Genomic DNA, 27,116 nt, shown 5'->3' on the forward strand with positions numbered 1-27,116 from the left:
GTTTATTTGAATGGCTTTGTGCATTTTAAACACTGAATTTGTTTTTAAAGGTTTAAATCATTCGTTTGTATATTGTATGATTTTTAAACTCATTTGGCTTTCTGTCCTGTGTTTGTTGTTGCTGTGTGTCGCTAACCTTGCCGTCTCAGATTGTTTGGTGTTGTGCTGGACCGTAGCGCCTCCTCTTCCACAGCTGATCAATCGCAGCAGCTCTCTGCTCTGAGAGATAAATGTACGGCCTGAGCTCACTAGTGCGGCGTGACCGCCAAGCGTCTGATCCAGGTCTGGGTACTGCACAAAACTCCACAGGGGAGCTCGTCCTCTGCCCACCACCAGACCGCTTAAGCAGTTCTGGGCATCGCTTCCCCCATGCACACACTCGCTCTGTAGCCCACCCAGGCCCATGGCACCGTCAGCAGACTATTGAGTGGAAAGCTGGCAAATCACGGTCCATGTGACTGCAGCTGCACACATTAGTGTGTGCGTGAGAGCGACAGAAGGGAGCTGGTGATTTTGTGGCCGTGATAAAACTCCTGTCCGATGGGCTAATCCTGCATGAATCAATGCGCTTTTATTGGTGCCCATTTTTAATAGGCTCTTACAATAGAAAAGAAATCAAACGTGTCATGGATGATCAAGAGAGACACTAGAAGCAGCTCACAGCAATTATAGCTTGCACTTTTATGCCTCGCAGGATCAATGTGTACGTCTGAGTGCTTCAGGAGATGTTTGCTGATACTAAACGTCCTTCTCTGAAACATACAAACTGCCTGCTACATAAACTCGGCTATGTTTTAGTAAACTGAGCTTGGAAGTATGTTAGTGTTGTGGGATGCTGTAATGTGGGAATATGGTGTAATTATGAGTGTTTGTGAATGTTTATGATAAAGACAGGGAGAAAGTAGCCTAGTGTCATTATCAGCAAAAAAAAAAACGGATGATTCTAGCTGTAATGTAAGTGTGATCATAACAGTTTATTTTGTTTTTATGGGGCCGTTTAAGAGAGTTCAACACTCGCTAATCGAAAATAGGGTTATATCTAGTGCTGTCAATCAATTAAATCGATTAAATATTTTTTTCTGAAATTAATCACAGTTAATTGCACTTAACATTCAAATTTGTAATTATATGTTCACATTTAATCTCCAAATTAAATGTAAACAACATAAAAAATTGTGTATTTCTTTATTTTTTTAATTTTTTTTTACTAATTACTGTGTGATGCCTCTGTTACATGGATTTTTTTAAATCACTTTCTGGGGTTGAGTAAATATAGCCATTCAACACTAGAATAAAATCTGTGCCATCATTTTGACATTTAATATTAATATTAACCACAGAAATTAACATTATTTTTTTTAAAAAAAGTCTTTTATGCTCATCAAAGTTCCATTTGTTTGATTAAAAATACAGAAAACGTAATATTATGAAATATTATTGCAATTTAAAATAGCCGTTTTCTATTTTAATATACTATTAAATATAATTGTTCTAATTCTAATATGCTGATTTATTATCAGTATTGGATGCAGTTGTGCTGCTTAATTTTTTATTTTTTATTTTTTTTTTTTGAGGAGCCTGTGATATAGAAATATTTTCTAACTTATTTATTTTCTTATTTATTAACATAATATTTTCTTTCTATTTTCTATATAAGTCTTTACTATCACTTTTTTATTTACACATCCTTGCTGAAAGTAATGAAAGAAAAAATTCTTTAGTCCAAATTTTGAACGGTGTATATAGTTACAAAAGATTTGTATTTTAAAAAGGTATTTTTTTGTTTTATTGATCAAAGAATCCTGAAAAAAATATCAGAGGTTCCCATAACAAACAGACAAACAAAAAAAAACTAAACTACTAAAACTTTAAAAAACGTTTTTTAACACTGATAATAAATCAACATGATTTCTGAAGGATCATGTGATGCTGAAAACTGGAGCAGTGATACTGAAAATTCAGCATTGCATCACAGGAATAAATTATATTTTAAAGTATATTAAAATAGAAAACCACTATTTTAAATAGCAATAATATTTCACATTATTACTGTTTTTTCTGTATTTTCGATCAAATAAACACAACCTTGATGAGCAGAAAAGACTTTCTGATCCCAAACCTTTGAATGCCAGTGTATCATTGCAAAACCTAAATAAATCTAAAGCAGATGTACAGAAAACACAATAACATAGCCAATGGGCTTCTACATTTTTTTTTTTTTTTTTTTTTTTTTTAGCATTTATGAATATTTTAGCTTTTAATATTTATAATGTGTATGCATCAGATGGTCATCAAAAAGACTTCAGGCTACACCTTTAACTCATTACTTTACAAAACATTTTTAGAAATTACAGTCTTTTCGCTTGTTGGAGATATGATACATTTATTTAGCTTCTGCGGTATTGAATCCACCACAGGAAGACTGGAAAATGACTTTTGTTCCCATCTGGAATTAATTTGTAAATTAATTTGCCCTTAGGTCTTGAGTTTCTCCATAATTTCCTCCAGATTGATCAAAAATACAAACAAACTCATGCCCATCAAAGATAGAGGAAGCTTGCTTAATCTATTTTTACCCAGTACACTGCACAAAATAAAATAAAATAAAATAAAACAATAAAAAATTAAATTAAAGTAAATAATTTAACAATTTAGCTAAATTAATTTAGCAAAAAATAAACATATTATAAATAATTAATTAATAAATAAAATAAAATTTAAATATAAATATAAAATAATAAAATCAAATATTTTACACCAAGTGTATTTTTCTTTTACATATTTTTTTTTAATTTCAAAGGTTTCTTCTGAAGTAAATGTATTTTGTTTTATGAATGTTATACTGGAAAACAAGACAAAATACTGACTAAGAAAATCATTTTTTGAAGCAATTTGGTTTTAAATGATGTTAGTAATAATATGATAATGCTGAATGATATTCAGTATGATATGAATTACTGATGAAAAGCTACTTAACCTTCATCTATGCCCTTGTGTGAGCGTGAGGTCAGGAAATACTGCGTTAAAATGCTACCTACATATACAGCTTTCTAGTTTTTGGAACAGAGCCACAGTTTGAGCATCTTGATTATTTACCAGAAAGAATAAATACAGTTTTTCCCCCCAGAATCTGGACAGCAGCTTTTCAGTTTCTCACCCCTCTTTCACCTCACGCTGTATCTCTCCTCCTTTATGGCACTTTTGGCCCTAATGAGAACATTGGCTGGCCTGTTCCTTCCAACCTCGCTCTGAAAACAACACAGCGAGTCCCTCGCTGTCAGTCAGACACGGTTGTCTCAATCTCTCCTTCCCTTCCTGCTCGTTCATCCCAAAGTTACAGGTCACCCTAAACTCATACATTTTAATGACTTCATGATGTGCAAGTTTAACTACATCAGCCTTGGAGAAGTTTGTGTTTGTCAAAGTGTCCTGCTAGTGTGCACATACATTTTTTACATTGAAACAGGCTTGATATGTTTGCATCGGTGCCCAGCAGTGATCCTTCCGTACCTTGTAGGACCTTTAACATTCGCGTTTGGGAAGGACAGAGAGTAAGGCTGAGGTAAATATTTAACAAGGAGGCTGGGTGTGAATTTTAGTGGTATTTTAGGGACCGTCTTCCATCCTGGCCTTTTCCCAGTATATTTAGCCTGTGGCGCATCTCTGTCTCTCTCTTTGCCCCTGGCACAGGGCTCAGAAATGGCCGGCATATTCACTGATAAGCTACATCAACATCTGTTTATCTAGCCTGGAGAGACACATAGAGGAGATGCCTCGCTGGATTTGTCAGTCAGCTCAGGCTTGCATTGAGCTACAATTGATCGCCATGCAGTCGTGTGCTGTCTTGTGTAAACTTAATTATTGTGCTGTAGGTCTGTAGTCAAATGATTAAAAGGACATATGTAGACATACTATAACACAAAGTGCCATATAAAGAAACTAAGCTGCAAAAATGGGTCATTCAGATAACATCTAATATGAGCACATTAATATGACTTCGAAATATTGAAACTGCTCTTTGTTCAGGTCAGATATTACAAAAAATATTGACCTAATAAATGAATGCATAAAAAAATAATATTAAGTAATTTTAAAAAGAAAAATAATTAAAAAGTTAAAAATAATGTACAGTCAAAATTGTGTAAAACTAATATAAATTATTTTCATAAAATTAAATATTGAAACTGCTCTTTGTTTAGGTCGAATATTACAAACAATAATTGAACTAATAAATTATGCGTAAAAATAAATATAAAATAATTTAAAAAAATTAAATAAATAAAAGTTAAATGTAATTTTCATAAAAATAAATACTGAAACTGCTTTTTGTTTAGGTCAAATATTACCACAAATAAGTAAACTAATAAATTAATACATAAAAAATAAATATAAAATCATTTTAAAATGAAATAATAATTAAATAAAAGTTAAAAATAATGTACAAAGTTGTGTAAAACTGATATAATTCATTTTTATTAAAGTAAATATTGAAACTGCTCTTTGATGAATAGAAATATCCAAAGATCAGCATTTATCTAAATTAAAAAGCTTTTGTAACGTTATACCATTCAAAAGCTTCGAGTCAGTATAATTGTTTTTTTTTTTTTTTGGAAAAGAAATGAAAGAAATCAATACTTTTATTTAGCAAGGATGCTTTAAATTGATCAAAAGTGATGATAAAGACATTTATAATGAAACAAAAAATTTCTGTTTCAGATAAATGCTGTTCTTCTGAATTTTATATTCAGCAAAAAAACCTAAATAAATTCTACTCAGCTGTTTTTAACATAATAATAACAATAGTTTTTTGAGTAGCAAATCATAAATATTAAAAATTATTAAAATTATTTCTTAAGGATCATGTGACTGGAGTAATGATGCTAAAAATTCATCTTTGAAATCACAGGAACAAATAACATTTTCAAAGATATTCAAATAGAAAACAGTAATTTTAAATAGTAAAAATATCTCAAAATTGTAGTTTTTGCTGTACTTTGGATAAAAAAAATGCAGGCTTGGTGGGCAGAAGATACTTCTTTAAAAGCCTAAAATGTCTTTCTGTTCAAAAACTTTTGACTGGTAATGTACAGTGTTTCCCCTAGGATTCCGGTTTAACAGTACGGTATTTTTTGTCGGTACTTTACTCTCTGTGTAATAACAAAAACATTTATTTCAGTAAAAAAAAATTTCCAAAAATCTCAGTTTCAACATTTTGAACAGCAGGGCCCTACAATCGTTTTCTTTTCTTTTTTTTCTTTGTTTAAATTTTTCTAATAATCAAATGAAGGCATTAAACATTTATTTATTTTTCATTAAATGAAAATTAAACCCTTTTATTTGTTGCCAAACAAACTGAGGTTTTTCTGTTAAAATGAATACATGGAAGAAAAAATGTGTGAATATTCTGTTAAAATATTAATAAAAAATTTTTTTATAATAATTGTAGTATTTTTTTTCTACAATTAGGTGGTTAATCTTGTTGTAATATTTATTTTTTTAGCATTTAATTGTTTTATTTAAATTTGCCAGAAATAGGAATATATAAACACCTACGTTATACTGTACAAAAATAATACAAGACTAATACCTTTCTGTTACGTTAAATCGTACTTTAATTTTTACAGGTTGCCAGTTAGTTTTTGTGTGTATACAGTATGATATGATGCTAATTTTCTCAAATGAAACGGTAAAATTCACATGAAGTGACTCTCACAGCAGCTCTGGAGATGAAGTTCATGTGTTCATGTCGTCATATAATGAGACGCAAAGGCCGAAAACTACTGCAAGCCTCACGTGAGCTTCACTATTTGCATTAACATGGAGGATTCATATTTAAACCGTGTTTTTGCATTTTAATATTCACAGACATTAATCCATATCGCGATTCGAATTAAGTGAGAGACCTACTTTTGATTTATTCATCCAAAAATTGACGAATTCTGTGGCATTCCGCTCTATAGAGTAAATCCGTTTTTATGAATGGGCTTGCGATCCCGTTGTAGACGTGCGTCCACGTAAAGACAGAAATGACATGCCGTTGTGTAAACAAGACAAATAACATAAGACTGTTTTGTTTGTTTAATAAAAGAACAAGGTATAAACCCATTCTATAGCAAAAGGTAACCTTAAATGACTTCTGTTGTGATCTGGCGCTATACAGAAAATAAAGTTTACTTGACCTTTAAGGGGGGCGGGTACATTTGTCAGGCCAAATAGAGGCCTTCTCATGTCAGTACAGTAACGGATATAAAATTGATGAATTGATGTTGGACATTCTATTGAAATAGTCTTTCTTTTGTGCTTCACAAGGAGTGTTATATGTGTTTGACTTTTAACTGACCTGCTGTTAATGTTTGAGTTGTTCACTCTCTTTATTGATCAGTTTTGGCTGCCTTTGAACATATCTGCCTTCGAAATGTGGAAATAAGCTACATTCTGCTTCATATGGGCTGTGACACATTTCAGAAACTCCTGCTCTTTTGAGCAACACATTAATTCTGATGTTCCCTAAAGAGATTTTTGATTGAACTTTAGCAAAACTGGAACAAACTGTTGATAATGTTCCAAACTGCATGTTGTGAAGGACGAATCAGCTTTGGTCCTGTTTTGCTGAAAGACTTTCCCACAGCTATTGGGGATAAAACTGATCTCACCCTGATGTCTTGCACATAATTCTGTGTTCACTTAACCAATAATGAGTTAAAAGACTGGGGGATGTTTGTGTGACGACTCGTGGTGAATACATTTGTGCTGAAGTGAGAAATGGTTTCGAATCTGGACACGGATAGATTGGACTGGGGATTCATCGTCTTTCAGCACCGGACGAGCGTGTTAGGATGCGACGTGCTTCTGTGTAATTAAGAGCGTGTCATAAAATGAGTTATCATTCCAGCTCGTTTTTTACAGCATGTGTTAAGACCCACTCTCTAATCTGACAATTAATATGGTAATGAACTCCTGCCGAGCTGGAGATTATGAAAGAGATGGATGTCAGAATCTTTTGGTTACAGTACTTTTTTTTTTTTTTTTTTTTTTTTTTGAGGAAGATGGGTGGCACTTCTTGCCACAGTGCCAAAGTCAGAGTCTGATATTTCCAGCCAAAATGATTAAAAAAGGGTGTTTCTTCAACTATGCACACTTTTGGCACTGCACTTTTAGAGTTAAACTCTCACTTGTTTTAATTGTTTTGTTTTCCCCCTGAACTGTCATGAAAATGTCCTTAGATTTCAAATCAGTATTCATTTTGTGGTCGAAATCACAATATTTTTGGAATAGACTGACTGTTAATTTTAAAAAGATGCTAAATAATATTCTGAAATTTTTAATCAATATTAAATTCAATGTTGTTTTCCCACTTGTTGCAATGATAACCAAGTACGCTGATTTTAAAATCATTATTAAGCTAAAATTTTATTATTTTTAAAAATTATTTTTATTATTGAGGCTACATTGTCGCTAAATTGTTGGTTGTACACAAATAATGTACAGTCAGAATTGTGTAAAACTGATATAAATAATTTTCATAAAAGTAAATATTGAAACTGCTCTTTGTTTAGGTCAAATATTACAAAAATATATTTGACAGAATTAATACAAAAAAAACCCCATATACAATAATTTAAAAAAAATGAAATAATAATTAAATAAAAGTTAAAAAATAATGTACAGTCAGAATTGTGGAAAAATAATATAAATCATTTTCATAAAAGTAAATATTGAAACTGCTCTTTGTTTTGGTCAAATATTACAACAAATAACTGAACTAATAAATGAATGCATAACAAAATAAATATAAAATGATAAAAAAAAATGAAATATATTTCAACAAATAATTGAACAAATAAGTTAATGTATAAAAAATGAATATGAAATAATTGTTAAAATGAAATAATTAAATAAATGTTACAAATAATGTACAGTCAAAATTAGGTAAAACTGATATAAAAAAATAATAAAAGTAAATATTAAAACTGCTCTTTGTTCAGGTCAAATATTACAAAAAAATATTTATATATATTAAAAAAATTAAATAATAATTAAATAAAAGTTAAAAAATAATGTACAGACAGAATTGTGGATAAATAATATAAATCATTTTCATAAAAGTAAATATTGAAACTGCTCTTTGTTCTGGTCAAATATTAAAACAAGTAACTGAACTAATAAATTAATGCATAACAAAATAAATATAAAATGATTTTAAAAATAATTAAATAAAAGTTTAAAATAATGTACAGTCAGAATTGTGTAAAACCGATATAAATAATTTTCTTAAAAGTAAATATTGAAACTGCTCTTCGATTAGGTCAAATATTACAAAAAGTACTTGATCTAATAAATTAATGCATAAAAAATATAAAATAACTTAAAAAATGAAATAATAATTAAATAAAAGAAAAAAAGTACAGTCAGAATGTGGAAAAATAATATAAATCATTTTCATAAAATTAACTACTGAAACTGCTCTTTGTTTAGGTCACATATGTGCAAAAAATGTATTAATCCATAAACAGTAAATGTAAAATAATTTTAAAAATGAAATGAAATTTAAAAAAACCCTAAACCTGTATATAAAAGACATTTGGAAAAACCATGGTAGATAGAATTTTTTTTTTTTTAATATATTTTTCCTCATTTTCTACCCGATAAAATAAACATGCCATAGCCTAAGATTTAATTAATTTCCATTTGATTTTTATGTTAAATAGTTTCACCTTATTTTAATTGTTGTTTCATTTTAAGTCATTTTGAGGCCCACTTGGAAGTTTACTAAGGTCCTCTAGCGATCTAAAAATCAACTCCTGAGACACTAAAGTGCTTATAGTGGAAGAAACACCCATAAATGTGTTTCTTAACTCGCAAATGTGTTTCGGTTGCAGCAGTGTTAGCGAATATTTGCACACATTTGAATAAAGCACTCACTGTTCTCTTTCTCAGGTGGATTAAGACATTCATGTTTAACTTCCAGGGGACAAAAATGCACTCTTTGAGCGAATAACGTCTCGTCATCTCCCACGGCTCGCTTCAAAGTTAAAAGTGGTCGAAGCGCCGGTGTGTCAGCAGATGCAATCCTCATGCATAATGCAAGTCCCCTTTTCCATACTCAGAGGAAATGCAGCACTTCCCAATGCTCTCCGATACTTCTTGTGTCATCGTGTGTTTGCAGGAACCATCACTTACATCCCCGTCTAAGCACAGGGTTGTTGTCAACTGAGAACGTTGACTCATTGGGCCGTTGTCAACAATGTGTTTTTGTTTTAATAGGTACTCCATCTCCCCTTACTCCGTCTTGGAACGATGTGGCATCAAGCACCCGAAGCCCTCACCGTTTTTTGGGAACCTCATGATGTTTCGAGACGTAAGAGCTTTTGTTTACTTCCTAATCGAACACAAAAAGTCAATTTCTCACATGTACACACACCTTGTACCACCCTCCTAAAGCTAGAGAAATGATATTTCTCTCAGTGAGCCTCACTTCATTAGATGTGTTCATTAAAGATGACTCACCGCTAATGACATCTAATACCATGTGATTCCCAAACAGATTAGCCTCCGTGCTGAACGATGTTCTTTTACGACGACAATATAAAAGATGGACGGGGAGAGTGGGTGGGTTTAATATTGCAAAATTAATACTTTTAATTCCTTCTCTGTTTTTTTTTTTTTAAGTTTAATCTCAGTCCCAAGCTATAATGTAGCAAATCAACAGCTATCTTGAGGACTCCCATTTCTGCCTGTCTGTAGTTTTATGATAATGATTTGACGTGGATTATAGGAAATAAAGGCCAAAGTTTCGACGCTGTAGGGCTGTTCGATTCCAGCGAGAGTATTACATGGACTTTCATTTGTGAGTGTGAAAAGCTCAGATTCATCCAGCATCCAATAAGGACGAATGCCATAAAAAGAACATGTACAGCTTATATTTCACTCTACACAGTAAACAAAAGAACAGAAGAAAAGGACTTATTTTTGGGCCATTAAAATATATTTTCAGGACAGTTAAGGTCAAAGGAGACAGTTCAGCAAAGTGTACATTTTTTTTCTACTTAGTTTTTCGCTTAAAAAATAAAAACAGGGCACAATGAACTGTATTCATATATTTAAAAAATCTGAATTTATTTTTTACAGATGATTTACCTGTATTTTGAACTTTTTACTTCGTTGCATTGTGTTTTAGAATTAACATAAATGACTGAAACTTTGCTGGATGTCCTGGCAGACAATTACCAGTACATTATTGTTTTTATTTTTATTTATTATTTGCAATGAAAAAAAAATAGAATAGTGCAAAAAATAACATTTTTAGTAGACTGTATTTTGAAACTGCCTTTATGCAGTAAAAATAAGTATTTTCACTGTACGTAGCAATGAATAATAATAATTTTAAAATGATTAAAAAGTAAGACATTAAACTGGGTTTCTTCATACAAAAATTTATTTTTATAATATATTATTTTTATGATATAAGTAGCAAATAAAAGAAAAGGAGACCATTTTAATGGACCATTAAAATGTATTTTCAGGACAGTTAAGTTCAAGGGGGACATAACAGTGAAGGATAAGATGTCCTGAAAAGTGTATTAATATGAAGAAATTTTCAGAATGAATTTATTTTATTTGAATTTTGCACTGGATAACGCCCTGGCAGACAAATACTAGTACCTTTATTTATTTATTTATTTATTTATTTATTTATTTATTTATTTATTATGAATAAAATATTTTGAATAGTGTAAAATTGTGTTTTATTTAATAATATATATATATATATATATATATTGTATTTTCTGATAAGTAAATATATATAACAAAATAAAATTAAAATTTAGACTGTATTTGGGACTATACACAGCATACGTCATGCAGATTTAAATTTTTTAAATCAGTATTTTTACTGCATATATAGAATAATAATAATAAATACATAATATAAATAAAAATAATATTTTATATTTAATATTATTTTATAATATATTGTATTTTTTGTTAGTATATATATATATATATATATATACACATACATATTATAAATAAATAAAACAAAATAAAATTTTATTTTATTGTTATTTTATGCATTTTATGATAAATAAATAAATAAATTAAATAAAAATGTCATTTTTATTAGACTGTATTTTAAGACTATACACCACAAAACCTTTTTTATTGATTTATGGTGATTTAATTTTTTTTAAATAAGTATTTTTACTGTATATAGGAATGAGCAATAATTATTTTAAAAACCTTAAAAGGTAAAACATTAAATTACTTTTTTTCTTTATGCAAAATTTATTTTGTAATATATTGCAGAATATATTGTATTTTATGCTAAGTAAATAAAATAAAATAATACAAAATTTAGTTGATTGTATTTTTAAACTGTACACCACATCATTATATATTTGTATATAGTAATGAGTGATAATGTTTTTTCAAAGGGATAAAAAGTAATACATTAAATTTGTTTTTGTACTTTATACAAAAAATAATTTTATATTGTATTTTATAAAGAAATACATTTTAAAAATAAAAAATAAAAGAAAAAGAAAAATAACTATACAACAGAACTTTTTTTACTGCCTTCATGCTGATTTAGTTTTTTTTTTATATATACAAAAATGTATTTTATTATATATATTATATTTTATGATAAGTAAATAAGTATAACAAAATAAAATAAAAAAATACTTAATTTTTTTTTTTTTTAAATCAGTATTTTTATATATAGTATATAGTAATAAGTGATAATTATTTTAAAGTGATTAAAAAGTAAAACGTAAAATTAGATTTTGTTTTTCATACTAATCTTTTTTTTTTTAAGAAATTAAATGAAATTACATTTTTTCCTTTTGCATTTTTGCTGAAAACTGAGCATGTTTTAATGAAATTCCCCCACCAGCACGCTGTCGTATTTTAAATAAAGCTTTGATTCCAGCTCTTGTGCTGTTCTGGTGCTGAATAGATTCTCAGATCAATATGTTACTGTCAGACAGCGATGGTTGACTGGACAGCATGTCGTTCACAACACTCTTTTCATTCTGTCTTTCTATCACCCGCATATGACAGCACTCCCTCTTCCATCTCTCCCTCTCGGCCTGCCTGTCTGTTTCCCTGTATCCGTCTATTTCATCTCAATTCATGTCTTCCTTGTTGTGATTAAATGCTATTAGATGCAAGCGAGAAAGGCGTAAATGAATATGCATGCACGCATAATTACGGCATGTCTAGATGAAGCTCCCCAGGTGAACTAAAGGTATGTGCTTTTTTTTAGTGTGTGGGTTTTTGTATATGGTCGTGCAGCCTTTGTCTGGCCGTATTAGTGTGTGCGTGTCGATTCGTGCGCACGTCAGCAGACTCCGTCTCACAAACAGTGGTCTCCAGAGCATTGCTCCAGCAGAATCCTCTGACCCACTTCCACAGGCCAGCCTCTCAGCTAAATCCTGTAGGTCTGTGTGTGTGCGACTATATGCACATTTTGTGTTACTGGCACTAGAGACGCCGACGCAATCCCCTCTCAAGAGGCAGGTGACTGCATTTCAAGTTAGAAATTCAGTGAGAATGCAAAAGAGGAAAGGGAGATGTTGAAAGAGAGAAAGGAGAAGTGAGGCGTATAGGCTACGTTAGCAAAGTCTGTGTTTAGGATTGATGACGAATGAACCAGAATTAAAAAAAAAGTTTGACCTTGCACCCAAATGTTGGCCCGTCTAGTTTTGGAAATAGTGTTTCTAGTTTTGTGTACATTAGTTTAATGTAGTACAATCAGGTTTTGTGTTCATTATGCATCAGATCCTAATTGGAGACTACAAAATGTAATTTTTCTAATATATTGTATGAAAAATATTTGTATATATTCATACAAAAATTCATATACACTACCAGTCAAAAGTTTTTGAACAGGAAGATTTTTAATGTTTTTAAAGAAGTCTCTTCTGCTCACCAAGCCTGCATTTATTTGATCCGAAGTACAGCAAAAACAGTAAAAATCTGAAATATTTTTACTATTTAAAATAACTGTTATCTATTTGAATATATTTTAAAATTGTATTTATTTCTGTGATTTCAAAGCTAAATTTTTAGCATCATTACTCCAGTCACATGATCCTTCAGAAATCATTCTAATATTCTGATTTGCTGTTCAAAATACATTTTATTATTGTTATTTTTATTATTAACATTTAAAACAGTTGAGTAAATTTCTTTTCAGGATTTTTTGATGAATAGAAAGATCCAAAGATCAGCATTTATCTGAAATAAAAAGCTTTTGTAACATTATACACTATACCATTTAAAAGCTTAGTCAGTATAATTTTTTTATGATTTTTTAATACTTTTATTTAGCAAGGATGCTTTAAATTAATCTTATTGAATTAATGTTACAAAAGATTTCTATTTCAGATAAATGCTGTTCTTCTGAACTTTCTTTTTTTCAACATAATAAAAACAATACATGAATTAATAAAATACATTTTTGAGCAGCAAAACAGAATATTGGAATGATGTAATGATGCTAAAAATTCAGCTTTGAAATCACAGGAATAAATTTAATTTTAAAATATTTTCAAATAGAAAACAGTAATTTTAAAGAGAAAAAAACATTTCATATTTTTACTGTACTTTGGATCAAATAAATGCAGGCTTGATGAGCAGAACAGACTTTTTTAAAAACATAAAAAATCTTACTGTTCAAAAACTTTTGACTGGTAGTTTATATGTACTTTTTTCTTTAGATATTTTTTTGTGAAAAATTACCCAAGACTGATCAAGAATAAATTAGGAATAATGACTAAATGGAAACTAATACTTGGGTAACGAAGTCAGTTTAAATTTCTTAAATTAGTTGTTTGGGTTTTTTTGAAAAACGTCTTCTATGCTCACCAAGACTGCAATTATTTGATCTAAATTACAGTTAAAAACAAAAAAGTAAAAAAAATATATATATTTTATTTTATTTTATTTTATTCTATTTTGTTTTATTTTATTTTATTTCATTTTATGCACTGATGCACTATTTTAGTTTATTCCTGTGATGGCAAAGCTGAATTTCAGCATCATTACTCCAGTCATCAGTGTCACATGATCCTTCAGAAATCATTCTAATATGCTGATTTGGTGCTCAAGAAATATTTCTTATTATTGTCAATGCTGACAACAGTTTTTTTTTTTGTTTTTTTTTTTTGTGATACTTTGATGAATATAACATTAAAAATAGTACTTAATACTTAATTACTTAGTACTTAAATAGTCATCTTTTGTAACATTATAAATATCTTTATTGTCACTTTTAATCAGTTTATTCCATCCATGTTGAATAAAAAGTATATAAAAATGTACTGACTCAAAAACTTTTGAATAATACTGTACAGTGGGACATAAGACATATTCATAAGATCTGGAATATAGTCTTAAGAGAAGGAATAATTATATATCTAGAGGGATCTGATGGAAAAAAAAGAGAGAAGTCAGGGTGTGAGGGAGGATCATGGGTAACAGGAAGTGATGTACAAAAAGCATTTGGGATACAGGGCAGATTGAGTCACATTTAGAGACTAGACGACAGAGTTTCTCGCAACCCACTGCAGCACATTATCATGACACACTCCATTACCAAATACAACACTCACAGACATGAGATTTGGTCCATTTAAGATCCTAAACAACCTAGATGCAGTTTCTCTCTCTCTCTTTCTGTCTGTTGCCAACACACACGCACACACTTGCTTTCTGTTTATACATAGGGGACGCATCTGGAAAATAGGATTTGTCATGCTAGTTTGAAATAAAAAGGGCTACAGTATGTAGACTGACTTTAATGTTAACAAAGTAAAGCTGCCTGCCCAGTGTGTCAAGACTATTTACTGAATCTAAGGTGCAAAAATGGGTCATTGTCATATTAACAGAAGACCACCCATGTTAACTCTTGTTAGAGTTTTTTATTATTAAAAAAAAAGTCTTGTATGCTCACCAAGAGCTTGCACATATTGGATTAAAAATACAGTTATATAGTGAAATATTTTTAGAATTTAATATTAGTATTTATATATTTTGAAATGTAATTTATTCCGGTGATGGCAAAGCTGAATTTTCAGTATCATTACTCCAGTCTTCAGTGTCACATGATCCTTCAGAAATGTTTCTAATTTGTCCGAATTTTTATTAGGATTCTTTGGTGAATAAAACATTTATTTGAAACAGAACAGAACATTGTAAATCTCTTTACTGCATTTTAATTAAATCAGTGCATCCTTGCTGATTAAAAGCATTAATATCTCTTTCGTTCTTTATTTCTTTAAAAAAAAAAAATCATAGCAGAGGTCATCTGCACACTCTATAGAATTGTTATATGAACGCAAAAACAGTCTGTTTAGTATTAAGGGTCAGAGAAGCAAAATCCAGTCAGATTGCATGATTTATAAGCAAGAGTCTGGTTGCACAGGTTTTTTGGATCTTGAAACTGATCTGTTGCATTTAGTGCCTTTGGGGAGGAAATAATTACTTGGATTTGACAAAGTTTGCCAGGTTTATGGCACTGAATTATTAAAAGACATGCAGAGTTTTGTTTAAGCAAAACTTGTCTTATAGCTAGATACTCCAAAAGAATTGCATATTTGGCTTTGTTTTCTGCGTATCATCTCAGTCAATCAATAAATTACTATTACATTTGGACAGATATAGTACATGATCTCAAGAGCTTTTCTTGCTTAAAATAAACCCCAAATTTGGAAATTAACATTTATTAATGTTTAAAAACGAACATTAATTGACAAGTTTAATAAATAATCATTAAATATTAAATTGCTTATTAATAAATGTTCACCTTTTGATTATTACTGATGTCTACTTTGGGTTCATTTTAAGCCAGCTATATAGTAATTTTTAAACAATAGTTGAGTTAAATAAAACTGCCCAGCAGGTTTATTAAACATTTAACCTAACCACTGGATCAAAACAGCCAAGTCGCTGTTTAACCCAGCATTTTTTAGAATAGAATAAAATAGAATAATCTAAAAATCTAATCTAAAAAATGCGAGGTTAAAAATGAAAAACTCAGTGATTAGGTTGTTTTGACTCAGCGGTTTGACCAACCTGTTGGGTAGTTTTATTTAACTCAACTACTGTTTAAAAATTACTATATTTCATGCTTAAAATTAACCTATTGAAATTAACATTTATTTCTATGTTTAATAAATTAGTTTTTATTAATAATTTTAATAAATAACAAGTAATAAACATTTATTAAATCGCTTATTAATAAAATTCACAGTTTGATTATTACTGTTGCCTCTAGTAGATTAAGTGTCTGTTTTTTAATTTCCAACCTATTTTGGGTTCATTTTAAGACAGCCATATAGTAATTTTTAACCAACAGTTGAGTTAAATAAAACTAACCAGCAGGTTGGTTAAATGTTTAACCCAACCGCTGGGTCAAATCAACCCTGTCGCTGGGTTTGTCCATAATAAACCCAACTTGGGTTGTTTTTAGCCCAGTATTTTTAGAGAGAATAGAATAGAATAGAATAGAATAGAACACTAAAAAATGCTGGGATGAAAACCAAAGTTGGGTGAAATATAGATAAACCCAGTTGTTTTGACTCAGCAGTTGGGTTAAATGTTTTACCAACCTGTTGGGTAGTTTTATTTAACCTAACTATTGTTGATAAATTGGTATATTTCATGCTTAAAATTAACCCAAAATAGGCTAGAAATTGACATTTATTAATATGTTTAATAAATGACAATTTAATAATACATTTAATAAATAATAAACATTTGAAGAGTTCAGATGCAAAAAGAGCTAAAAGCCATCTTGGTCAAAAATGAGGTAATGATACTGAGTGAATGCTCCTGACACATATTATACGTTCATCAAATACTTTTACTTCAAACTCGCTAAATTCCAGCATCAGCCCAATCAGAAGTACCAGACCTTACATAGAAACCTATGCAAAGTAGCCCGAAAGAAATGCTAATTTTAAAGAAATACGTCAGATGGATTTAGAGGCTTTTGCATCTGAACTCTTCATTTATTAAATTGCTTATTAATACCTGTTCACCTTTAGATTATTACTGATGCCTCTAGAAATTAAGTGTCTGATTTTTAATTTCCAACCTATTTTGGGTTCATTTTAAGCCAGCCATATAGTATTTTTTAAACAATAACTGAGTTAAATAAAACTGCCCAAGTCCACAGTTTTCCCACAGAATTGGTCAACCTTAACACTGTTGCAGTGGGTTATTTTTCATGTCTGCAGGTTGAAGCGACCACAGTAACGTCATATTTAGCCCCTGGAATGTGAATTATACCAGGGGAAACCCCACCAAAACAGACTAGTTTTGAGTAGCAATAGGGTGGGTTTTGTTATGAAAACCTGGCAACCCTGCTCAGCAGGTTGGTCACACATTTAACCCAACCACTGGGTCAAAACAGCCCAGTCGCTGGGTTTGTCCATATTTAACCCAAATTGGGTTGTTTTTAACCCAGCATGTTTTGTGTGAATAGAATAGAACAGAATAGAACAAGCCCAGAGATTGTGTTGTTTTGACCCAGCAGTTGTGTTAAATGTTTTACCAACCTGCTGTTTTTTTTTTTTTTAAACTCAACTATTGTTTAAAATTGCTGTATTTCATGCTTAAAAAATAGGTTGTAAATAAACATTAATTAATGTGTAATAAATTAACCTTTATTAATATGTTTATTAGATAATAAACATTTATTAAATTGCTTATTAATAAATATTCACCTTTTGATTATTACTAATGCCTCTAGTAATTATGTGTCTGGTTTTTAATTTCCAACCTATTTTGGGTTCATTTTAAGCCAGCCATATAAACAAAAGGAGTTAAAACTGCCCAGCAGGTCAGTTAAACATTTAACCGATGGGTCAAAATAACCTAGTCACTGTTTACCCAGTGCTTTTTAGAGTGAATAGAATAGAATAGAATAGAATAGAATAGAATAGAATAGAATAGAACACATTAAAAAATACTGGGTTAAAAACAACCCAAGTTGGGTGAAATATGTACAAACCCAGCAATTGGGTTATTTTGACTCAGTTGGGTGAAATGTTTAATCAACCTGCTGGGTAGTTTTATTTAACTCAGCTATTGTTTACAAATGACTGTGTCTTGCTAATGAACCCAAATAGGTTGCAAATTAACATTTATTAATATGATCAATAAATGAACATTTATTAAAAAATGTAATAAATAATATTTCAGTAATAAATATGTATTCAATTACTTATTAATAAATGCTCACCTTTTGATTATTACTGATGCTGCTAGTAATTAAGTGTCTGATTTTTAATGTCCAGCCTATTTTGGGTTCATTCTAAACCAGACATTAATTTTTAAACAATAGTTGAATTAAATAAAACTACCAAGCAGCAGTGTTGCCAAGTCCATGGATTTCCCGCTAATTGGGCTACTTTAACACTGTTGCCATGGATTTTTTTCACGTCCACCCCAAAATGCATGTATTTTACCGAGAGGCCCCCCCACCGAATCATGAGTTTTGAGTAGCAATTAGGCGGGTTTTGTTGTGAAAACCTGGCAACCCTGCCCGGCAGGTTGATCAAACATTTAACCCAACTGCTGGGTCAAAACAACCCAGTTGCTGGGTTTGTTCATTTTTAACCAAACTTGGGTTATTTTTAGCCCAGTATTTTTTAAATAGAATAGAATATTGTCTCTTTAATCATCTTTCCTTAAAAGTGCCTTATCTCATACCTTCCTCCACATCCTCTAGGCACGTACTGAACGTCTGCCTGCATGACTCTGAGTGACATGAGAGATTATTAGCGGCTGAGACAAAGAGAAGCAGCACGCTGTTCAGACCTGCGGAGGTCAAGGTCATATATGTGCTAGAAAACAACTGAAAGTGGCTAATCTTTTTAAGAGAATTCCAATAGGATCGCCAGCTGTCCGCTTCAGTCAGACCTCACGTTATTGATCGTATCCGTCCGAGATGAATCCCCAATGAAGCCAAAGGCAGAAGCAACTCATTTGTTTGAATTGAGCCTCCTGTTTAACTTCACTTACAGCACTGCTTGATGCACGTGCAGCCTCATCCGTATGACAGAACAGTAATAAAAGGCTGAAGGAGAGGACATCAGGACGAAAGGGCACACACCCCACTGCTTAATGCTCACTGAGGAACACACACACACACAGCTCTGCCTAATGCCCACTAGGGAGACTGCAGGAATGGTGAGATGAAGAAGGGAGGGCTGGCGGTTTGGTGCCAGTACTGTCGACTCCTTCATTAGTAAAGACAGCAGAGCCACCGGCTGCCATGCATACCAAACTAGCACTCTTTATGTGCATGCATGTGTGTGTTTTACAGTCAGCAGTTGATTGTTTGTTTGCCGTGTAGCTTCTTAACTATATCCCACCCACCTCTATAAACAGTGCAGTCTCAGCAAACTTTAATATGTTGTTCGATTCTAAATAGGGATATGATAATATTCCCCTTATTTTGTTATGGTTATTTCAGGATAATTTTCTTACTAGACCTCAATAAACCTTCCGAGAGCACATAAACCTTGAGAGAGCTGAGTGCAGTCAAAGTTTTTGCTCTGTCCTGACCCCTACTGGTGGATAAGTGCAGTCACTCGGCGATGCCGTACCTGCAATAGCATAGTAATTGCCTCTTTAAGAGTCATATATTGTGCAGGAGAATCTTATTCTTTTTATGCAGACAGATGGTGGTATCCAAGAAAAGATTGCACTGCAATAAATAATTGCTTTAAACTACATGAAGGCAAAGCTGTGCAAAGTGCCCACCCACTGAGAACAAAAGGATGCAAGTTCAACAAATCAGATCTCTCATGTTTTATTCCACAATATTTGAAAAGCATCAATTAAAATACTGTGGCAGACAAATATTAGAAAAAATAGCATTAAATATAATGCCACATGTGTGTAAAATCAAGCACCTAACCATGCAGTATGCATTTATGAACATTTGTGTAAACCACTCAGTGTAATTTCATCCCTGCTAGATATTTCACGGTCAACTGCAAGTGACATTATTGAAAATCTGAAGCGTTCAGCAGGTCAGCCATAAAGCAGAAGACTATGTAACAGAGCTAGGTCACCGTGTGCTGATGTGCATGGTGCGTAAAAGAGATATAAAGTGAAGGGAAATCTTAATGCTTCAGCATACCAAGACGTTTTGCACAATGCTATGCTTGCAATTTTGTGGTTACAGTTTATGGAAGGTTCTTCTCTATTCCTGTGCCTCAATGCACAAAGCGAAGTCTATAAAGGCATGGTTGGATGAGTTTGGTGTGAAAGAACTTGACTGGCTCACACAGAGACTTGAGCTCAACCCCACCTTTGGGATGAACTGGAATGGAGATTGCGAGCCAGGGCTTCTCGTCCAAAATCAGTGACTGCCTGACCCCTAAAAATGCTTAAAATTCCCACAGAAACACTTAAAATTTATCAGAAAGCCTAGAAGAGTTGAAGCTGGTATAGATGCAAAAGGGGGACCAACTTCATTTTAAAAGGATAGTTCACTCAAAAATGAAAATTCTGTCATTAATTACTCACTCTCATGACGTTCCAAACCTGTAAGACCTTTGTTCATTTTCAGAACACAAATTAAGATATTTTTGATAAAATCCAAAAGCTTTCTGACCCTGCATAGACAGCAACACAACTACCATGTTCAAGGCCCAGAAAGGTAGTAAGGACGTTGTTAAAATAGTCCATGTGACATCAGTGGTTCAGTCATAATGCTATTTGTGTGCAAAGAAAACAAAAATAATTACTTTATTCAATAATTTCTACTCTTGCAGGAGTCATTCATGAGAGTACCATGATATACTGTATGCATGTGGTGCTGCTGACGCAGAACGATAACATTAACAATGTCCTTACTATAGGGATGTAACGGTATTATCAATATTGTGGTATCACGATAGCAAAATAGTCTCAATATCATTGTGGTCATATGACAAAATGAAACGATAGGTGTTCTGGGCAAAAAGTGTTATTAAAATATATTTAAACTTCTTATTCTAAGATAAAAAGTCTTTAAAATTGTGGGCTATCATGCTGTGGCACAGTATCTATCAATCAAACTAAAACCGAAAGCATGATATGGCTTAATCCCTTCATCAAGTCTATTTTCACTGCATGTTTTTCTAAGCCTGTTTTCAGGGTTGCCAGGTTTTCACAACAAAACCTGCCCAATTGCTACACTGTAAAAAAACTAAACAAAAACAAACAAACAAAAAACACGTAATTTGTTGAGTCAACGTAAAATAATTTGTTACCCTGCTGCCTTAAAACTTTTATTTCAGTCAACTCAAATTAGTTTAGTTAACTTGAAATGTTAAGTTGTACTACGTGACAACTTAGATATTTGAGCTGAATAAACGAAAAAAATTGGTTTGTTAAACTTAAAAGCTGGGTTTGTTACCTTAAAATTATCTAATTTTCCAAATATCTAAGTTGTCACTTAGTACAACTTAACATTTTAAGTTGACTAAACTTTTTTGAATTGACTGAACTTAAAATTTTAATACCGGGGGATAAAATGCACATTTTTTTTTGGTCAGGATTCCCATGGTAAACTCATATTTCAGGGGCTTAATATGACAGTATTGGGGTCACTTCAACCCGCAGCAACAGTGTCAATGTAGCCCAATTCTGCAGTAAAACGTGGACTTGGCAACGCTGACTGTTTTCACTGAAGCTGGAGTTTCTGCCAAAATAAAAGCTCTACTACCATTGCCATCAAAATAAAAGCTTAACAGTGTAATATGAATTGCTGACAGCTAGCTGTTTAAATTCGTAACATTACTGCAGTCCAAAATATCTCAGGTGTAGAAACTAGGAAAGAAGTCTTGTAATTTCCCTACTGTACCGTAAAGCAAAAATAACATACCTATGAAATATTAATAACAATAATATAAAATTGTTATTATTATTATTATTATATTCTAATTTGTTTGGCTTCCTAAAACCCCAATGTGAATGTAATTTAGACTGAGACAGTGTACCACAAATAAAAGGAGGGTTGAGTCCGCTTTAAAGTTCGGGTACAAATCAATTCACTTACTTTTTTTCTGATTTAAGTTCTCTTAGTTAGGAACATGGGTTGGCGCTCTTAATTTTGAACTCTTGAAGTGCATTAGATAGAATAATTTAACTTTAAAATGTACAACATTTTTATTCTTTCCAAGTCTTCATTTGTCTTTTTTTTTTTTTTTAAATATCACAATAAATATCGTATCACGGACTTATTGAGATATTATCATATTGTGAGATTTTGATATTGTAACATCCTTGAGCCTTGGCCGAGTTAGTTCCCTTGATGTCTATGGAGGGACAAAAAAATGTTGAATTTCATCAAAAGTATCTTAATTTGTGTTCCAAAGATGAACGAACGTCTTACGGGTTTGAAAAAAGGAAGAGTTATTAAAGACAAAATTTTAATTTTGGGGTAGACTGTCCCTTTAAATCTGATTGTTGTAGATGAAGTGAAACTTTTCAATTTCTAAAATGAACCTGTCAACATGTGTGACTTGAATATTCTGCATTGAATGTTCTTTAATACTGATATGTGGATTTTCTACTCTTGCACAGGGTTTCTTCAAGGCACAGGCTGACCTAATAAAGACATACGGACGAATTTGTGGGTAAGTCTCCATGGATTTTAGTCTTACTGTTATTAAAGCGTCAATCAAATGAATAAATATAATGAAATCAGGTTGAATTAATGTTGTTTTGTGTCTTGAGATTGATGTCTGAAGGAAACAATTTTTTGTTATTTTATTATGGGGAAGCTTTTGTCAAAGGCATTAATAAACACAAATATGCGAAACCTATTTGTTTTGCCAAGTGAAACATGAACGACTTCTCATTACCCCCTGTGTAATAGAAATGATTTTTTTCTGATTATATTTCTGATGAAAAGTGCCCTACATGATTGCTTTAGTCATTTCCACATTTATAGAATTATTTTAATACGAAAGCATCACACACGAGGCCCTTGTTCACGGTCCTATCATTCATATTCAGACAGCGTGAACCTCTCACAGAGTGCCCAGTGTCCTCTAATTTAGTCCGTCGCTATCCAGACATTGTGTTTTAATATGCCTGCTTCTGAGAGGCCGACTTCTCCTCGAGGGAGATCAAAGCAGCGAGTGCCACTGGGCTTCCTGTGTTTAATATGAGCAGAATAGAGGGGAAGAAAATCAGAATGACGCTGGTTTTGTCTTCTTGTGTGTGTGCATGTGTGTTCGATGGGATCCAGGGGTTCTGGATTGGGTGTCGGGACCGGAAAAGGGGATCTAATTCAGAGTCGTGTGGATATATGTCAGGAGACATTACGACATCTTTCAGTTAGAGTAATCCAAGAGGCTGAGCTTCTCGCCGAAATCAAAGGGCTTTGAAATACATATCAGTGCTCCGCGTGCTCCTTAAAACCCTTGTCGGTTCTCGAAGTACAAGACATCAGTCATCTAAGTTCAGACGGTTTGCGCATTGCAGGAGTGCTCGGTTTGTAATGTGCAGAAGGTTTGCAAATGTAGGTGTGATTTTATTTTTTGCTCTATCCAAAAATATCCTTAAGATATGGTTTGGAAATATCTTGGCTTCTAACCAGAATGCATGAATGAGATACTCTAGTGAAAGAGATCGTTTGGTATAGTGGACAACCGATATGGGCTTTTCAGTGGCTGACAGCTAAAGAACAGTTTGTTTGATGGCATATCCAGTGTAATGCAGTGATTTTTAGGTGTGAATTAAGTGTCTAAATATTTATTTGAGGAAACTGAATGTCAGCGCGTCAAAGACTGACACAGAAGAGAAGAAACTGTTGAATAAAATTGCACAAAAAGTATTCTCGCAGCTTCATAACATTATGGTTGAACCACTGATGTCACATGGACTATTTTATTAATGTCTTTACTACCTTTCTGGGCCTTGAATGTGTCATTTGCGTTGCTGTCTATGCAAAGTCAGAAAGCTTTTGAATTTCAGCAGAAATATTTTTAATTTGTGTTTGAAAATGAACAAAGGTCTTACGGATTTGGAAAGACGTGAGGGTGAGTAATAATGACATAATTTTCTATCCTAACTATCCCTTTAAGTGTGGTTTAGGGCTAGGTTCAAGGTTAGTACCTACTGTAGTTATTATCCAGTTACTGTAATTACTATAGCAAGTACATAGTATGTACATGCGGAACAGGACTGTAAAATAAAGTGCTACCCTAATATTATTATGAGAAATTATTACAAGATACTTTATCATAAATATTAATATAGTATCTCATACTAATGACTTTATCATAGTAGTGACTTACTTTTACATTATCATGTGTTAGTTAAGTCTAATTTTTTTCTAAATATAAAATCTCATAATAAGTAACAGTAAGATTTTTTTAAAAATGTCTCTTCTGCTCACCAAGCCTGCATTTATTTGATCCAAAATACAGCAAAAGCAGTAAAATTGTAAAATATTTTTAGTATTTAAAATAACTGCTTTCTATTTGAATATAGTTTAAAATGTAATTTATTTCTGTGATCAAAGCTAAAGTTTCAGCGTCATTACTCCAGTCTTCAGTGTCACATGGTCCTTTAGAAATCATTCTAATTCTGATTACATATTTTCAAAATTCTTTGATTAAAAAAAGATCCAAATATCAGCATTTATCTGAAATAAAAAGTGTCTGTAACATTATACACTATACCATTTAAAAGCTTGGAGTCAGGATGATTTTTGGGGAGAAAGAAATTATAGAAATTAATACTTTTATTTAGCAAGGATGCTTTAAATTGATCAAAAGTGATGATAAAGACATTTATAATGTTACAAAATATTTCTATTTCAGATAAATGCTGTTCTTCTGAACTTTCTGTTCTTCAAAGAAACCTGAAAAATTCTACTCAGCTGTTTTCAACATAATTATAATAATAATATATTTTTTTGAGCAGCCAATCAGAATATTAGAATGATTTCTGAAGGATCATGTGACAGGAGTAATGATGCTAAAATTCAGCTTTGAAATCACAAGAATAAATTACATTTGAAAATATAACAAAATAGAAATCAGTTATTTGAAATAGTACAAATATTTCAAAATTTTACTGCCTTTGCTGTACTTTGGATCAAATAAATGCAGATTTGGTGAGCAGAAGAGACTTCATCAAAAAACATCTTTTGACTGGTAGTGTATAAATATAATTCATTGTCTGTACATAAAACATGAACTAATGTTGCTTTATATAATCTGAGGTGTTAAATGTATTATGTAAACATTAACTAAGACCAACAAATGCTGCAGTAGTTGTGTTAGTATTGTTCATTGTTAGTTCATGATACCTATTGTTATCTAGTGTAAACATTAAACCAATAAATTGAATATTACATTAAAGTGTTACCAAATTTGTAGATATTTTACTGGAAAAATGACATTAATAATGATGTTTTGCAGTGTGAGGGATATCAGTCTCTCTTGCATATATCAGTCTGTATTGCACGTGAGAGACTTTTTCACACAGCTTTTCGGTTTGCGAACAGACCGCGGGCGCAGATGCATAGATAAACCAAAACATACTAATGAGATCAGTGTTTTATAGGTCACTTAGCTGCAAGCTTAATTAAACTCATCCTGCTCCTAGAGCCATGTGGAGACTTGTGTGCTCTGCTCTGAGGTTTACAGTACCAAACTGACACCGGCACATGAAAGGAGAGTACAGTAAATGATAAGAGTGATCTGTCTCTGCTGCGTTTGCCTCCAGCCGAGTCCCAGCTGGGCTTAAATGTGCTTTACAGCCACTGGACACGGTAATGAACCTAAGCGTAGCCTTCTGCTGGAAAAAAGGGGCTCCAGAAGCTTGTATGAACTAGATTAATGGCTTCAGATATTTGCCTAAAAGCTTTCATATTCAATTATCGGTGCCTAATAAAGGTGTTTAATTATCTGCTTGTTTCTGCTGTTTCCTGTGAGGGAAAAAAAAGGAAAGGAAGTGACAGGAAGTCGCCATGTCGCATGCTGGCACACGCAAGGACACATACATACCATACGCGCTCGCAATCCTGCATTTCACAGCGTTGGACGGTACGACCTCGCCACATTTCAGCAGTGAAAGCTGCCATGCGTGACTACAAAAAAGGAGCAGCCTCGTCAAATTTCTTTTTACTGAGCTGACCTTGACACACACACACACACACACACACACACGTATGATGTGTGTCTGTACCACTGTCAGCGATATGATGGGAAGACAGGGTCTGCAGCCACAGATGTGCTGCTTTATCTGTGTGTGTATTTGTCCTTTGTTCTTTTGTCTCCTGCTATTCCCCTGAAATTTGACTGGTGCCCTGTTATTTATTCATTTCATCTTGTTTGTTTGCTCTGTGTGTGTGTGTGTGTGTGTCAGTTATTATATAGGCCGGCGGCCTATAGTGATCATAGCAGACCCAGATATGCTCAGACAGGTGATGGTGAAGGAATTCAATAAGTTTCCCAACAGAATGGTGAGTGACTTTACATCTACAGTCTAAAATCAAATACACACACTCAGTAATTAATCTCAAGCTGAAGTGAGTGCACTCTAATTAGCAAAAAGTACTGCTTAATGAGTTTTAATTAGTTGTTTTTGACTTGCGTTTCAGTAAAAATATTTAAAACTCCTTTAAAAAGAAGCAAGATTGCATAAGATATTAAGACTTGCTTTCATAGATTGTTTTTTGACTAAAAACCAGTGTTATTAACTAAAACTAAACCTTAAATCATTTTGTTAATTTAAATAAAGTAAAAATGGTAACACTTTACAATAAGTTAATGTTAGTTCATTTATTAACTAATGAATGAACAATACATTTATTACAGTATTTGTTAATGTTAGTTAATAAAAATACAGTTCATGTTAGTTCACAGTCCATTAACTACCAAACACAACTTTTGTTGTTACCAAACACAACTTTTGATTTTATTAAAGTCCACTTCTGGGAATAAAAATATACAGATAATGTACTCACCCACTTGTCATCCATGTTCATGTCTTTCTTTCTTCAGGCGTAAAGAAATTATGTTTTTTGAAGAACACATTTCAGGATTTTTCTTCATATAATGGATTGTTATGGTGCCCCAATTTTGAAT

General features: G+C 32.1%; 1 protein-coding gene across 2 annotated transcripts in view; it reads left to right on the forward strand.

Moving 5' to 3' along the window:
* tbxas1 (thromboxane A synthase 1 (platelet)) overlaps nt 1-27,116 on the forward strand; it is a 91,736-nt gene that overhangs the window by 22,541 nt on the left and 42,079 nt on the right. For both annotated transcript variants that reach the window (XM_051134616.1, XM_051134617.1), the window contains 3 exons: nt 9,265-9,358; nt 22,594-22,646; nt 26,395-26,491. In XM_051134616.1, coding sequence (XP_050990573.1) covers nt 9,265-9,358; nt 22,594-22,646; nt 26,395-26,491 — 244 coding nt within the window. The remainder of the gene's footprint in view (nt 1-9,264; nt 9,359-22,593; nt 22,647-26,394; nt 26,492-27,116) is intronic.

The sequence above is a fragment of the Labeo rohita genome, chromosome 18, assembly GCF_022985175.1.
Source record: "Labeo rohita strain BAU-BD-2019 chromosome 18, IGBB_LRoh.1.0, whole genome shotgun sequence".
NCBI classification, from domain to species: domain Eukaryota; kingdom Metazoa; phylum Chordata; class Actinopteri; order Cypriniformes; family Cyprinidae; genus Labeo; species Labeo rohita.